The sequence below is a fragment of the Ictidomys tridecemlineatus genome, chromosome 15 (genome assembly GCF_052094955.1).
Source record: "Ictidomys tridecemlineatus isolate mIctTri1 chromosome 15, mIctTri1.hap1, whole genome shotgun sequence".
NCBI classification, from domain to species: Eukaryota; Metazoa; Chordata; class Mammalia; order Rodentia; family Sciuridae; genus Ictidomys; species Ictidomys tridecemlineatus.
The window spans coordinates 11,428,628-11,444,686 of record NC_135491.1 but is presented as its reverse complement, the minus strand read 5'-3'; the positions used below and the strand labels follow the sequence as shown (position 1 = coordinate 11,444,686).

The following is a 16,059-nucleotide window of genomic DNA, read 5'->3' as shown; positions in this document are numbered from 1 at the left end:
ATCTTTTGTGTCCCTTTGTCTTTCTCAGTCTCCGTTGTGTCTAGGAGATGGTGAACTGGTTGGGTCCCAGTGGATCCCAGCCAGATTACCTGAGGATTGTCTTCCCACCCACCTTCCATCATGACTGGGTTCTGATGATTGCCCTACCTGAGGGTTCACAATCCCAGTTTTGCAGAATGAAAATCAATAATATTGATGCAATGGCAATAAATAAATTTTTAAAATTAAAAATAAATAAAATAAAATAATTGTTGAATTATATTTTTCAAAGTTTATTTAAGCACTTGTTGGTCTCTATAAATGTAGCTCCTTAGATTTTAAAAATTTAAAAAATTTTCTCCTTTGTATTCTAGAGGCTATATGGAATTGAAGAAGCATGTTAAAATTTAAAATCTGCTAAAAATGGCTACTGTAGTTCTAAATTATCCTGAATGAAAGGCTGCCACTTTGTTGGATATGCCTGGGAGTTAAGAAAAATAGTGCATATATATATAAAATGCTGAATGCCCTAAAGTTGTCGTTTTGTGCTTGCAGATATTTCATTTAAATCAGAGCATATACAAAGGCATTATTTCTATGCTTTGAGGAGATACCAGTGATGTAAAGACTGATGAAGAGGCCTGGGGTTGTGGCTCAGTGGTAGAGCACTTGCCTAGCATGTGCGAGGCCCTGGGTTCGATCCTCAGCACCACATAAAAATAAATAAATAAAATAAACAAACAAACAAATAAATAAATGGTATTGTGTCCATCTACCAAAAAAAAAAAAAAAAAAAGACCAATGAAGAACATTTTGCCAACTATAGGGTCAGGGCAGTCTAACAGTGTGGTAAATCACTAGATTGTAATCTTGCCATGGAATAGGGTGTGGCTCAAATTTTGATTACCTGTGGGATTCTTTACAAAATTACAGACACCAAAATCCACAGTCAATGACTCAAGCCAAGTATAAGGTATAGAAAGTGACACAATGATTTCCTGTGAATCAGCTACATTGGGCTCTATGACCCAGTATGCACATAAGCCAATTAGAAAATAGAGATCATTCCTTATCTCCTAATAAATTCCACACAAATAGTCAAACAGTATATCAGGTTTGGAAATTCAGACAACAAACTCTGGAGTGAATAAAGTCTTTCAGGACATTTTGGCAAGAGGAAAACAAAAGGAAAACAAAACAATCTAGATGTTACAGAAAACATCGACCAGGTTATACAAACATAATCAGCTGAAGTTCCTAATAGTAAGAATTTGATCACCATTAAGATTCATGCCTAGCAAGGGACATTGGATAACCACACCCAGGAACATAAGGGCTTGACTGATGGAAGCTCACATTTTGGTTTAAGAGACTATCTGCATGGCTTCTCAATGTGATCTCTGAATTCTCCCCCAAACTATCAGATCATTAAGATCACAAGAGCTGAAAATTAAAAGTAATTTGTTTAAAAGGGGATAACTTTGATGCTCAGAAGTAAGTTCAGTAAGTCTCCTAATCCAGTTTACTTATGGTAAGTATTATCTTAAATCCCTCCCAAACTCCCTTCTGCACTATAGAAGTTTTTGTTTTTCTGGTAAATGAAATAAGGAAATGTGTTTTTTTTCCTTTCAGATTTGGACTCAACATATGAGACCAAAAATATATTTTCAAAAAAGGACATTTTTGAAATAAAATTTTCCCGCTGGGATACAAAGGAAGAAAGTAAAACCCTGGGCCTTGAGGCATCCATTTTCAGAAATAATTGGAAGTGCAAAAACAAATTTGAAGGACTACAGAAACATCAAGAGGGATACTTAAGTCAAATGATTATCAGCTATGAAAAAATACCGACATACAGAAAAAATAAATCTCTTATTCAACAGGAAAGAATTCATGATAGAGAGAAACCATGTGTTTGTAAGGAATGTGGAAAAACTTGTAATTATGGCTCAAAACTCGTTCAACATGAGAGAACTCATATAACTGAAAAACTTTTTGAATGTAAAAAATGCGGGGAAAACTTTTTTAGTGCCTATCAACTGAGTGTGCATCAGAGATTTCATACTGGTGAGAAACCCTATGAATGTAAAGAATGTGGCAAGACCTTCAGTTGGGGATCCAGCCTTGTTAAACATGAGAGAATCCATACTGGGGAGAAGCCCTATGAATGTAAAGAATGTGGGAAAGCCTTCAGTCGTGGCTATCACCTTACTCAACATCAGAAAATTCATATTGGTGTGAAGTCTTATGAATGTAAGGAGTGTGGGAAAGCGTTTTTTTGGGGTTCAAGCCTTGCTAAACATGAGATAATTCATACAGGTGAGAAACCTTATAAATGTAAAGAATGTGGGAAGGCCTTCAGCCGTGGCTATCAACTAACTCAGCATCAGAAAATCCATACTGGTAAGAAACCTTATGAATGCAAGGTTTGTGGAAAGGCTTTTTGTTGGGGTTATCAGCTCACTCGACATCAAATATTTCACACTGGTAAGAAACCCTACCAATGTAAGGAATGTGGGAAGACCTTTAATTGTGGATCAAGTCTTGTTCAACATGAGAGAATCCATACAGGTGAGAAGCCTTATGAATGCAAAGAATGTGGGAAAGCCTTCAGTCGTGGTTATCGTCTTACTCAACATCAGAAGATCCATACTGGTGAGAAACCTTTCAAATGTAAGGAATGTGGAAAGGCCTTTAGTTGGGGTTCAAGTCTTGTTAAACATGAGAGAGTCCATACTGGTGAGAAATCCTATGTATGTAGAGAATGTGGGAAAGCCTTTGGTAGCAGGTATCGGCTTACTCAACACCAGATATTTCATACTGGCAAGAAGCCCTACCACTGTAAGGAATGTGGGAAGACCTTTAACTGTGGATCAAGTCTTGTTCAACATGAGAGAATTCATACTGGTGAGAAGCCTTATCAGTGCAAAGAATGTGGGAAAGCCTTCAGTCGTGGCTATCATCTTACTCAACATCAGAGGATCCATACTGGTGAGAAACCTTTTGAATGTAAGGAATGTGGAAAGGCCTTTAGCTGGGGTTCAAGTCTTGTTAAACATGAGAGAGTCCATACTGGTGAGAAATCCTATAAATGTAAAAAATATGGGAAAGCCTTTGGTAGTGGCTATCAACTTCATGTTCATGAACAATTTCATTCCGGTGAGAAACTTTATCAACATGAGGAATTTGGGGAGACCTTTACTCATAGCGCAAACTTGGATCAACTTGAGAGAACTCATGGTAACAACAAACCCTGTAGATATAAAGATGTGGAGAGGCCTTTATATGGACAACTCACTCAGACAAGAAAATTGATACTGGAGAAACCTTGTAATTGAAAAGATATGAGAGAACTTGTTAAACATGTTCAAGTCTTGTTAAACATGAGAGGTCCATACTGGTGAGAAATCCTATGTATGTAGAGAATGTGGGAAAGCCTTTGGTAGCAGGTATCAGCTTACTCATCATCAGATATTTCATACTGGACAGCTTAACATGAGCAGAAAGCTTATTCTAAAGAAACCATATGAATGTATGCCAGGCAATGGTGGCACATGCCTGTAATCCCAACTACTCAGGAGGCTGAGGCAGGAGGAACTCAAATTGAAGGCCAGCCTGGGTACTTTGGTAAGACCCTACCTCAAACTGAAAAATAAAAAGGACTGGGGTTGTAGCTCAGTGGTAGAGCACCCCTGGGTTCATTCAATTTTTTGAATGATATAGCAGAAAAAAAGAAAAAGAAGCTCTGTGAATGTAAGGAATATGTAAAAGCTTTTCCTTTTTTGTGTATAGACAGTTTACTTGTCATCAGCAGATACATACTAGTGAGAAATATTTTGAATATAAAGAATATGAGAAGACATTTAGATTTTTGTGTGATCTTAATGAACATCAATTTATACTGATGTGAAACCATTTCCATGTATGATGTGAAGATCTTTATTCATGGCACAAAGTCTAGTCAACATCAGAGTTAAACAAGTTAGAAGCCGGATGAGGTGGCGCATGCCTGTAATCCTAGTGGCTTGGAAGGCTGAGGCAGAAGGATCACAAGTTCAAAGTCAGCCTCAGCAAAAGCAAGCCTCTCAGTGAGACCCTGTCTCTAAATACAAAATATGGGGATGTGGCTCAGTGGTCAAGTGCCCCTGAGTTCAATTCCAGGTACAAAAAAAAAAAAAAACCCACAAACATGTTAGAAATACTTTAAAATGGTAAGGAATCTGGGAAGGATCTGAATTTAATTCAGTTCCTGCTTTCAGAGAATTCATACTGCTATGAAATATACTGTAAGGAATGTGGGAAGGCATACAGACATGGTTAATATTATAGAATACATCAGAAACTTCATCCAAATGAGAAACTCTTTGAATTAAAACTGTAGGAAGGGTATCACTTGTTCATTCACCACCTAGTATTCTACACATCTGCAATTTCAATCATTACGTTTGACACAAAGTAAAAACTTGAGTGTTATAATAGGATCCATCCTTCCCGACCAGTTAGTAGTCTATCCCCACCCACGCCATCCCCAAGGTACATATTTGTATGTTAACCAGAAAATGTGGAGATGGTGTCTTATTATGGCACCGAAAGGATGTCTCAAGAATGGTAGCATCTACAAAAACTCTTAAGGAAAAATTTAAAAAGAACTGGCGAGTATTCTGGTGAAGAAAATTGTTCAAGTTTTCTTTCTTCTTTTTTTTTTTTTAGTTTTTAGGTGGACACAATATCTTTGTTTTATTTTTATGTGGTGCTGAGAATCGAACCCAGTGCCTCACGCATGCCAGGCGAGCACGCTACAACTTGAGCTACATCCCCAGCCCCTCAAGTTTGTTTAAACTAGTGTATACCAAACTTGACCATGGAAATACTGATTAACTACATCAGGAAATGTTATCATAACCAAAATAGGCTCTTAAAGTTAGAAATTTTAGCCACCAAGTCTAGATGTTAGCTTTGATGGACTGGCATCCTCATGCTTTCAAAATGGCTGCCTTCTGCTAATGTTTTATTTGTGAATAAAAATGTTTCTTACAGGGGCTGGGGTTGTGGCTCAGCAGTAGAGTGCTGGCCTAGCATGTGTGAGGCCCTGGGTTCAATCCTCAGCACCACATAAAAATAAATAAAACAAAGGTATTGTGTCCAATTACAACTAAAAAATACTTAAAAAGAAATGTTTCTTACATCTAGGTAGGATTGGCTCCTGAGTTTTATCAAAAGCCATTTCATCTCTTCCTACACTTGTGTAATATTTGTTAATCTGATAAGTTATAATGACATTATTTAACTCTTTCCTCATTCCTGCATATACCCAGATTAGTCATTGTATATTATTCTGATGCATTACTTGATTTCATTTGCTTCTATTTTATTTAGGATTTTGTATCTCACAAGTGAGGTTGCATTAATGGTTTTCATTTTTGTTGCCTTTTTTTTTTTTGTTTAGTTTGGAATTGCAGTTACCTGTTCTTTAAATTATATGATCATTAGGTTGTTTTCCTTTGAAAAAGAGAGTCTTAATCTCTTGTCTAGTTTCATTTGTTGCCTTTTTTTTGTCCTTTTTTTTTTTTTTTTTTTTTTTTTGAGTATCCAACACAATTCCTTGTCGGAGGCTTCCTAGAGATGTAGTACCAGCTAAGACCCACACAAAAGAAGCATCCTGATGTGGTGGCCTCTCATGGAAAATCCTTCATTATATGATCTTGAGAATACTAGATTGGGAAGTCAGAGCTCCTTATGGATCTGTTATGATCACCCTTGCATGTGTTCTTTGGAGCACATAAAGAAACATTTTTATATATATATTTTAGATGTCGAGAGACCTTTATTTTGTTCATTTATTTATATGTGGTGTTGAGAATTGAGCCCAGTGCCTCATGCATCCTAGGCAAGTGATCTACCACTGAGCCACAACTCCAGCCCAAGGAAACATTTCTTGCTATGAAGATTGGGAGTGGAATTTCTGGGATTGGGTTGTGAATATCCTTGTGTTGAACTTTAATAGCTGAATCCTACTAAAATTTAAATCCTTCTAAACAGATTTCCAAACAAATGTGCTGACTGACACACTGTGACCAGCACTGTGTGAATATTCTTCTTTTGTCACATCTGGTGAGTACTTGACATCATCAATTTAAAGAAAATATATATACATTTTTTTGCTATATATTCTGGTTGGAATATATAGTGGAATCTCATAGTGAAAACTGGTTTAAATTTGTATTTTTCTGATTTTTTCATTGGATATTCTACTATTCTTGCAATCTTTCTCCATTCTTTGCTCTAGCATTATCTAGTATCATGCAACATCTGTAAAATCTGTAGAACAACACTTAACATTTAGGTTGTGTGTGTGTTTTCATCTCCTATTAGTGAATTGGTTTGGATTGCTGTGGTAGAATCAGCCTTATATTTCCATCTCTGTCTCCCAGTATGAACTACGACCCTATTTGTTTGAGTTAGTTAGGATACACTCAGTAGAAATTAAAATATCAGTGATACAGCAATGAGAAAGTACCTTAAATCATATAACAAGTTTTTAGAAGGTCATTGAGCTCCAGAGAGTTTTTTGGTTTGTAGCAAGTTCAAAGTCAGACTTAGCAACTTAGTGAGGACCTAAGCAACTCAGTCAAACCTTGTCTCGAAAAAAAGAAAAAAGAAAGAAAGAAATTAAAAATCTGCTCACCTCCACCCTTCATTCTGGACTCACTGTCTGATCAGATGAGGCAAACCTGACCTTCACCAACCAGGGCTATCTTTTGCTCTTAGCTTCATGGGACCTCTGCTTTCCCATTTGCTAGGAGAAAGTGATTAATTTAAGAAAAAGCCCAGCTCTTGAAGTAAACACCTGATGTCTAAGTGATACAACATGGACCAATAGATTCTATCATCTGCCAGGAATTGTTTTGAGAATTGAGTATACAGTAGGAGTATATTTTAATTTGGGGCCATAATGTCTCTGTTGTGAGTACACAACTCTGTGGTTACAGCATGAAAGAAGCCATAGATAATATATAAATGAGAGAGAATGGCTGTGTTTCAGTGAGACTTTATGGGTAAAGACATTTGAATCTCGTAATTTCCAACTGTCTCAATATGTCATTTGTCTTTTGATTTTTTTCAACCATTTAGGAGGCGAAACTATTCTTATTCTTAAGTTATTGTCCGAAGCATTCAAAAACAGGAAGTGGGCCGAGTTTGGTACCATGGGTCTTACATTTCTAACTCCTGGTATAGAAGATAACCAGAGTAAAAAATTCTTGTTGTAATGGATATTTTATTTGACAGATACGGAATAGAATAATCCAAGTATAAATAAAACTAAAAATCAAACATTGTGGAAAATGATCACATGAAAAAGGAAAGCCTGTTTTGAGATGGGTAATCATGGTTTAAATAAGCAAGGGAAATGAAAAATTAAGCTGAAATTTGCAGAATAAGAATTAACATGTAAGGCAAAGAGCAGAAAAGAATTCCTGAGAAAAGGCTTAGACTGAGAGGAACTGAGAGCTCAGAGGTACTGGAGTATTTTTTCTGGGTAGGTACCTCATGTCTCCGTGGAGAAAGTTAGTTCTGATCATTTTGAATGAAACCTCTCTTCCAAGTCCACTCAGGCAGTTCCTGTGGGCCACTTAGAGCAGACAGCATATACACTGTGGCATGTGGAGGCCTGTATGACCATTTCCTTCTTTTCCTCTTATATCAGTCTGGGTTCTCCCAATAAACAGAAAATAATGTGATATAATTGGCTCACATGATTGTGAAGACTGAAACTTGTCTGAGATCCTCCTGCCTCAGCCTCCTTCATCTCTGGGATTAGAGGCATGCACCACCACATCCATTTTTTTTATAACATTCCCATTTATTAGTTATAAGCTCAGGTATGTTTTCATGTTCACCTTCATAATTTTTTCTTAAATTTCCACCTACATCCTTTGCTCATTATTTTCACAGTTGTGTATCCATCTACATATATTCTCAGATAAATTTGTCAGTTATTTATGATTTCTATTTGGATGTCAGGTACTCACTTTAAAGATTAAAATCATTTTTCATTTGTTTTTATACTTTGGCACTGCATAATTCCTTCGTTATTTTTGTTGAGATAGAACATGTAACATAATATTTACCATTCCAACCATTTTAAGTATATAATCGACACTAAATATTCACATTGTTGTGCAGCCACCAATACTGTCCATGCCAGAACTTTCTTATCATCCCAAATTGAAACTATTAATAATCCCCTCTCACCCTCTCCTCTACCTCAATCTCCTGTTATTCTTTCTGAGTAAAAATTTGATTTTTCTAGGTAGCTCATATTAGTGGAGTCATACAGTATTTATCAATTTGTGTCTGGGTTACTTCACTGAGCATAGTGTTTTCATGGTTTATCTATGTTATACCATATATCAAATTTTGTTCATTTTTAAACGGTCAAATAACATTCTGTTGTATGTACATACCATATTTTGTTTATCCACTCACTTATAGGGACTTGGGTTATTTAATGCTGCTATAAACATTGTGTACAATTATCTGATTCCAATTCTTTTAAAAAATTGTTTTATTTATTTTATACAGGGGATTGAATGCAGGAGCGTTCATAACCAAAATAAGGCTTTAAAGTTAGAAATTTCAGCCACCAAGTCTAGATGTTAGCTTTGATAGAATGGCATCCTCATGCTTTCAAAATGGTTGCCTTCTGCTAATGTTTTTTTTTGTGTGTGTGTGAATAAAAATGTTTCTTACAGGAGCTGGGGTTGTGGCTCAGTGGTAGAGTGTGCTTGCCTAGCACCTGTGAGGCCCTGGGTTTGATCCTCAGCACCACATAAAAATAAATAAATAAAACAAAGACACAACATCTTTGTTTTATTTATTTATTTTTAATATTTACTTTTTAGTTGTAGTTGGACACAATACCTTTATACTTATTTATTTATATGTGGTGCTGAGGATCAAACCCAGGACCTCGCACATGCAAGGCAATGCTCTACCTCTGAGCTACAACCCCAGCCCCCTCAACCCTTTTTATTTATTTAGAGACAGGGTCTCACTAATTTGCTTAGGATCTCACTAGATTACTGAGGCTGGCTCTGAACTTTCGATCCTTCTACCTTAGTTTTCCAAGTTGCTGGGATTACAGGCGTGAGCCACTGCACACAGCCCAATTCCAATACTTTTTGGTATGTATGTAAAAGCAGAATTGATGGATCATAAGGTAATTCTATGTTTACATTTCTGAGGAACCAATTATTATTTTCTACAGGAACTGCATCTTTTTAGTTATGCACCAGCAATATGTAACGGTTGCAATTTTTCCATATCACCTCCAATATTTGTTGTATTCCTTTTGTATTTTTAAGAAATAACCATCCTACTCTATATTATTTTTTCCCCCCAGTACTGGGGATTGAATCCAGGGACACTCTACCACTAAGTGACATCCCCACTCTTTAAAAAATTTTTTTTTGAGATAGGATTTCACTAAGTTGCTAAGGTTGGCCTCAAGCCTTCTGGGATTACAGGTGTGTGCCAGCACAGAGCCAGCTCACTGTTTTTCATTTGTATTTCCTTAATGATTGATTTTGAGCACTTTTTCAGTGTGCTCATTGGTCACCTGTATAACTTCTTTGGAGAAATCCAATGCTGGATTTTTAAAAAAATATTTATTTTTTAGTTGTGGCTGGATACGGTGCCTTTATTTTACTTATTTTTATGTGGTGCTGAGGATTGAACCCAGGGCCTCGCACATGCTAGGCGAGTGCTCTACTACTCAGCCCCAGCACCAGCCCCTATTTGCTGGATTTTTTTTGAGAGATTTTTGTTATTATTGTTGAGCTGTAAGAGTTCTTTACATATTTTGGATATTAACTCCTTGTCAGATATAAAAATTTCAAATATTGCTTCTATCATTTAGTTTGCCTTTTCACTATGTTTATCATATTTTTTTGTTATACAGGTTTTAAATTTTGATGAAATATATTTTTTCTTTTGTTGTCTCATTTTGTGACATGCCAAGAAATCAATGTCAAATCCAATGTAATGAAGCTTTCCATGTTTCCTTCTAAGAGTTTTGTAATTTTAGTTCTTACATTTAGATCTTTGATCCATTTGAAATTAAATTTTACACATTGTGTTTGGTAGGTAATCCAGTTTCCTCCTTTCTTTCTGCCAGGTTTGCAGAAAAAAAACTTGTGAAACCTGTGCCTGGTCTAGGGGATGGAACAGAGAGCACTTGTCATGTTAATCTCCAAGCTCCCCTGCCCCTCCCCCAGTATAAAGTTCAAAGAATTTCCAAAATTCTTGCTCAGAAGAATTCTTGGGAGTGAGCCACCTGTGAACCCTGCAGTCAATAAACCTGCTTCCTGAAAGTACCTCTGGTACCCAGCCTCTTCTGTCCTACTTCATTACAGGACATTATGGAGTTACTGTTAATTCTTTTAGGTGTCAACAGTTTAGTGGTCAGACAGCAAATTATCTAGAATCCTAGGACTTGTATGTTGGTGTTTTGCTTTGTTGTGCAGTGCTGAGCCTCCTATCCTGGGTCTCACACATACTAGGCAAGCTCTTCCACTGATTACACTCCCAACTCCATATGTCATCTTTTTAGAGGTGAAGTGATACCCAAAACATTCACTTAAAAAACAGCAAAACAATATGTGTAATATACAGAATAGGATATGTATGTTGTTATGGTTTACATAGGGGGTGACCCCCTCCCCAAAGCTCCTGTGTTAATGTAGAACAATCAGAGATAATTATGAGAGCTATAACCTAACCAGTCCATCCTAGTTTGAATGGACTAAATGGGTGGTAACTGTAGGCAGGAGGGATACAGTTAGAGGAAGTGGGTCAGTGGGGGTGTGCCCTGGAAGGGCTGCCTTCCCTGTGGCCTGCTCTCCTCTCTGCTTCCCGGTCATGATGAATGAGCAGGACTCCTCCACCATGCCTTCTGCCATGTTTTTGCTTTACCTTGGGCTTACAGCAATGGCGTTAGCCCACTGCAGACCAAACCTCTGAACCTTGAGTCAGAATAAACTTTTCTTTTCCTTGTCAGGTATTTTGGTCAGTGACAAAAACCTGACTACACATATGCCTATGAATACAAACAAGAGACATGCACATCCATATGGATTCATGTGTGTATATACACACATGTAAATACATATGAAAGACATATCAGGTATACTGCCACTAGGTGGAGAGTAAACAAGCCTTCATCCCCACTGAAAAGCTACCTCTTCTTTAAATATTTAAGTCTGAAACTTGCATAAAATTGGAGAAAACTTTTCCAACTCAATATGTGTTTTTTGGTCACCCAACTGTTCATTTTTTATTTCTTCATATTGTAGCAATATGACTTGCATTTTATCTGCTACAGAATTTATTACAAAAAAATTTCTTCAAATCACCCTCTGATTTTTCACCAGTTATACTCTCAAGATTTAATAAAGACAGGATATTCCTTTGGGCATTCTTTAAGTGGATAAATTCAAAATAAGATTTCTTATATAACACATTCTCAAGGATTTTTTCCAGAATGAATGAGGTGAAATGATAGAAAGTTTTTTAAAATATCATACTCTGGTATCTTTCTTACTCATGAATTTATTTTTAATAATATTAATCATGGACATAAAATATTTAGTAAGTAAATACTAAGGTGCCAGAAATCCTTCCAAGGATTTTTATTTCATAACTAGTGTTATCTTCACCATGATGATATCATCGGGAGGTGGAACAGTGATAACAATAAAGGTTGTGCTATGGCTCAAGGCTTTCCTCTTTTCTCACTTCTGTGAAAACTCTGATGTTGAGTAAGTAGATTGCGACGACCAAAGGTCTTCCCACACTCTTTACAATCATAAAGGTTCTCACCACTATGAATTCTTTTATGGTTATGAAGACTTGAGCCCCTGCTAAAGGTCTTCCCACACTCCTTACAATCATAGAAGTTCTTACCACTATGGATTCTTTTGTGGTTACGAAGGCTTGATACCCTCTTAAAGGCCTTCCCACACTCTGTACAATCATAGAGGTTCTTTCCACTGTGAATTCTTTTATGGTTCCGTAGGCTAGAGCCCCTGCTAAAGGCCTTTCCACATTCCATACATTCATGAGGTTTCTCACCAGTGTGGCTTCTTTGATGTTCAATCAGTAGATAGTTGCGAATAAAGGCCTTTCCACATTGTTTACATTTATATGGTTTCTCACCAGAATGAATTTTCCTATGTTGGATAAGACCCGAACAACGACCAAAGGCCTTCCCACATTCTGTGCAGATATAGGACTTCACACCATGATGACTTTTCTGATGCAGACACATATGTCGGTACAACCTAAAGCTCTCTCCACAATCCTTACATTCATAGGGTTTCAAACCAATATGAATTCTCTGATGTTCAACAAGGTGAGACTGACGTTTAAAAGCCTTTCCACACCGCACGCATTCATAGGGCTTCACACTAGTATGAATCATCTGATGTCGGATCAGCTCTGAAGAAAACCTAAATGCCTTCTCACATCTATTACATTCATAGGGTTTAGGATTAGTGTGAAATTTTTGATGTTTAATAAAATTCCGGAGAATTACAAAGGCCTTTCCACATTCCTTACACACGTAGGCACTCGCCCCAGTATGTTCTCTCAGATGTTCAGTAAGTTGTGAAGATTTTCTAAAGCATTTCCTGCATTTCTGACATTTGTATGATTTGTTTACAGCGTGAGTTCTCTGGAGGAAAGGAAGGGATACAAGTTTTCTGATTATCATTTGACATTCCACTTTAGTTCCCTGCTGTCTCCCAAATTCAGTTCTCCATGGTGGCTCATTACTGAAAATAAACCCCATCAGGTTGAAGGTTTTATTTCTTTTCAATGTCTCCTTATGGTGTGAATTTATTTCACAAATGTTTTTTTCTGAAGACAGCTTGTTGGTCTCAGTTGAGAAATCAAAGTCTGAAAGAAAATGAGAAAAACAAATGCCATTTTTCCTATGGGGAAGGACAGGGAGGGGCTTTTTATATTAACAACAAAAACCAAAAAGTTGCTGGTATGCTGTGGTTTAGGAGGCTGAGGCGGAAGGATTATGAGTTCAAAGCCAGCCTTGGCAAATGTGAGGCTCTAAGCAACTCAGTGAGACCCTGTCTCTAAATAAAACACAAAATAAGGGCTGGGGATGAGGCTCAGTAGTTGAGTGCCCATGAGTTCAATCCCCAGTACCAAAACAAAACAAACCTGAAAAGATTGTCCTTTAGAAACAAAGGATGGGGCTGGGGTTGTGGCTCAGTGGTAGAGTGCTCACCTGGTGCATGCAAGGCCCTGGGTTTGATTCTCAACACCACATAAAAATAAATAAATAAAAATAAAGGCATTGTGTACAACTAAAATAAAGAAATATTTAAAACAACAATAACAACAACAACAACAAAAGGATAAGGAAATTCTAAAATACAGCCATGATATTTTTAAAAGGCAAGAAGGGCTTGGAAGCTGGGTGTAGTGGCACATGCCTCTAATTCCAGCTGCTTGGGAGGCTGAGCAGGAGGATCATGAGTTCAAAGCCAGCTTCAGCAACTTAGTGACACCCTGTCTCTAAATAAAATACAAAAAAGGGCTGGGGGTGTGGTTCAGTGGTTAAGCACCACTGCGTTAAAACCCTGGTACCAAAAAAAAAAAAAAAAAGGGCTTGGAAAGTTATAAAAGTTCACATTAGGATGTAAGGAATGAGAAGGCAAACAGAAAGTCAGTAGTTCTCATATTTAGTTATGAACCAGAATTACTAAGGCATACACTACCTTTTAGGTATCTACTAGACAAGTCAATCAGAATGTATAGAAGTAGAGCTGTTCATCTGCATTTCTAACACCATTTACCAGATATTTCTCTATATCACTTTTCCACATGATTTATCTTGATTTTAGAATGAAACCAAAATATAATGATAATAAAAGGCTCTGCCTTATCTCCATTACCTGGGAGTGTCCCATCACCCACAGGGGCTCTACATTTCAGGACTTTTATGACACTCCGGCCTAAATTTTCTAATTTGTGAGAATATATAGATGATTGATTCAGATTCTTTAGAACTGTGATACTTTTGAGGTTTTCTTTTTATTTTTTCCTTGAGTGATTCTTATAGATTGAAATCTACTAATAATGATTTCACTGATTTGTCAAAATTTTTGTTTTTCAAAATATCATATTTTTGCCTGGCATGATGGCACATGCCCCAAATCACAGCAACTCAGGAGGCTAAGGAAGGAGGATCATAAGTTCAAGGCCAGCCTCAGCAATTTAGCGAGGCCCTAAGCAACTCAGACCCTGTCTCAAAATAAAAATTAAATCAAATTAAAAAGGGCTGGGGATCTGGCTCAGTGCTTAGCTCCCCTGGGTTCAATCCCTGGAATCAAAAAAAAAAAGCCCTCAATAAAACAAGGAAGGAATTCAACAGATAAATGGAAAATATAAAAATAAAACTGAATTTCTAAACTGAAAAAGACAGTATCTGATACAAAAAAATATATATACTCTTTTAAGAGCAGACTCATCTCAATAGAAGACAAAATAAGGAAGCTAGAATACAAGTCAACAGAAAATACTCAAACTCCAGCACAGAGAAAAATGGAAGAGCAAAAGAAGGCAGTGATAGAATTGCAAGATCTGTTCTAAAGGTCTAGCATGGGTATAGTAACATTTCTAGAGGAGAGGAGAGGATGGCCAAGTATTTTCCAAAATCAGGACAAAGACTTCTACCTCTGGGTAGAATCTATCAGATTGCTGCAAGTCAATATTCCCACTGCTCTAACAACAAAAAATAACAGAAAGAAAATGATCTTGAGTCATTCTTCTACAATGAAAATCAGAGGCTCTTTTGTAGTAAAGAAAAAAACCAAGATCCTATAATATCTGTTCTCTGTGTTGAAGGATCAGCAATTACAACAGAATATTTACAAACATTCAGAGCACACACATAATATGAAATTCATTTAGAAAAAATTCAATTACAGGATAGGGCAGAGGAAGGCAGGAAGGCATGTGAATAGGGAAGGTTCAGGCACAAAATGGAGGTTCCTGTTTCTAAATAACAAATTTCAAATCAATATTTTGAGAACATGGAGCAGAAATTTAGCTGGTTTCCTGGCATATAATATATACAATAATCAATATATAGTAGAGAAAGCTGATACTCCAGAGAGCAAATTCTTACCCAAAGAGACCAAGTTGATATAATTCTCCACCATCACATCTCTGTATAAATCCCTCTGATCTGAGTTTAGACATTCCCACTCCTCCTGAGAGAAGTCTATAGCAACATCTCTGAAAGTCAGTGGTACCTGCAATGATAAACCCATAAATTAGTTTTAAAAGAAAACTTTTCCTAGATGAAATACATAAAGAGGCAATATATAAAAAAGAAGAGTTTGAAGTTATGAGATCATTACATGGTTAAATGAGAGTAAATAACTTATGTGGAATCCTACATAATCTTAATCCTCTTGAACCACAAAAAATTACTTCGACAACATGGAAAAGTATTTAAATATATGAAAATGAATAAAGTAATCAGACTTTCCAAATTAAATTAAATGGTATATATTAGGACATTGCACAAGCCACCAACTACTAGTCTGTACAAGTTCTTTTTTCTTCATGGACTATGTAAAAAGAAGATACAATTCACCCCCTCAAAACATTATGAAATCTCTCCTACTCTGATGGAATAACAGAGATTCAATTTGCCCTTCTACATGAAATAAATGAAAAACTGGATAAAATATGCGAAACATGGTTTCAACACAGAAAACACTGGATAATAGCAAACTATGATCTCTGAAATAACAAATGAGGTGTGACCTACAACTGATATAGCTCACTGTAAGAAGACAGTTTCTAGACTGTGGCACAGGAAGGGGGAACTGAAGTGAAACCCAGTGGACTTCCTGAGTATTATCCTCATAGCCAAACCAGATAAAAATACTACAAGAAAATTACAAGCTTCATATCCCTCATGAACATAGATGCAAAGATTCTAAACAATTTTTAGCACTCTGAATCCAACAACATAGAAAAGCAATAAAG

The 16,059-nt window shown here is 36.6% G+C and overlaps 2 protein-coding genes across 7 annotated transcripts in view; one reads left to right on the top strand and one right to left on the bottom strand.

Annotated features, from left to right (window-relative positions):
• The window catches only part of Znf404 (zinc finger protein 404), a 29,844-nt gene that overhangs the window by 1,046 nt on the left and 12,739 nt on the right, over positions 1-16,059 (bottom strand). The window contains exons 6-8 of the mRNA XM_078031942.1: positions 15,188-15,314; positions 11,815-12,936; positions 8,897-8,901 (exon numbers count right to left, since the gene is read on the bottom strand). Of these exons, the coding sequence (XP_077888068.1) occupies positions 8,897-8,901; positions 11,815-12,936; positions 15,188-15,314 (1,254 nt within the window). The remainder of the gene's footprint in view (positions 1-8,896; positions 8,902-11,814; positions 12,937-15,187; positions 15,315-16,059) is intronic.
• On the top strand, positions 7-10,355 carry LOC144370787 (uncharacterized). Of its 6 annotated transcripts, XR_013430739.1 has the most exons (4): positions 7-2,970; positions 6,019-6,090; positions 9,101-9,164; positions 10,157-10,355. XR_013430739.1 is itself a non-coding variant. In XM_078031939.1 (3 exons), the coding sequence occupies exons 1-2, from the start codon at positions 1,803-1,805 to the stop codon at positions 6,051-6,053; spliced, it is 1,203 nt and encodes a 400-aa protein (XP_077888065.1). In that variant the 5' UTR covers positions 7-1,802; the 3' UTR covers positions 6,054-6,090; positions 9,101-10,355. The 6 variants fall into 6 exon arrangements, 1 of the variants encoding a protein (XP_077888065.1); XR_013430738.1 differs by having other exon boundaries at positions 7-3,606; positions 9,101-10,355; XR_013430737.1 differs by having other exon boundaries at positions 7-4,140; positions 9,101-10,355.

What these genes read in the sequence shown, in the direction of transcription:
- LOC144370787 (XM_078031939.1), top strand. Translation starts at nt 1,803, where the DNA reads ATGATTATCAGCTATGAAAAAATACCGACATACAGAAAAAATAAATCT. An exon ending in ACATCAGAGGATCCATACTG is followed by an intron (nt 2,971 to 6,018) that starts GTGAGAAACCTT and finishes CCTTCTAAACAG; the next exon opens with ATTTCCAAACAAATGTGCTG.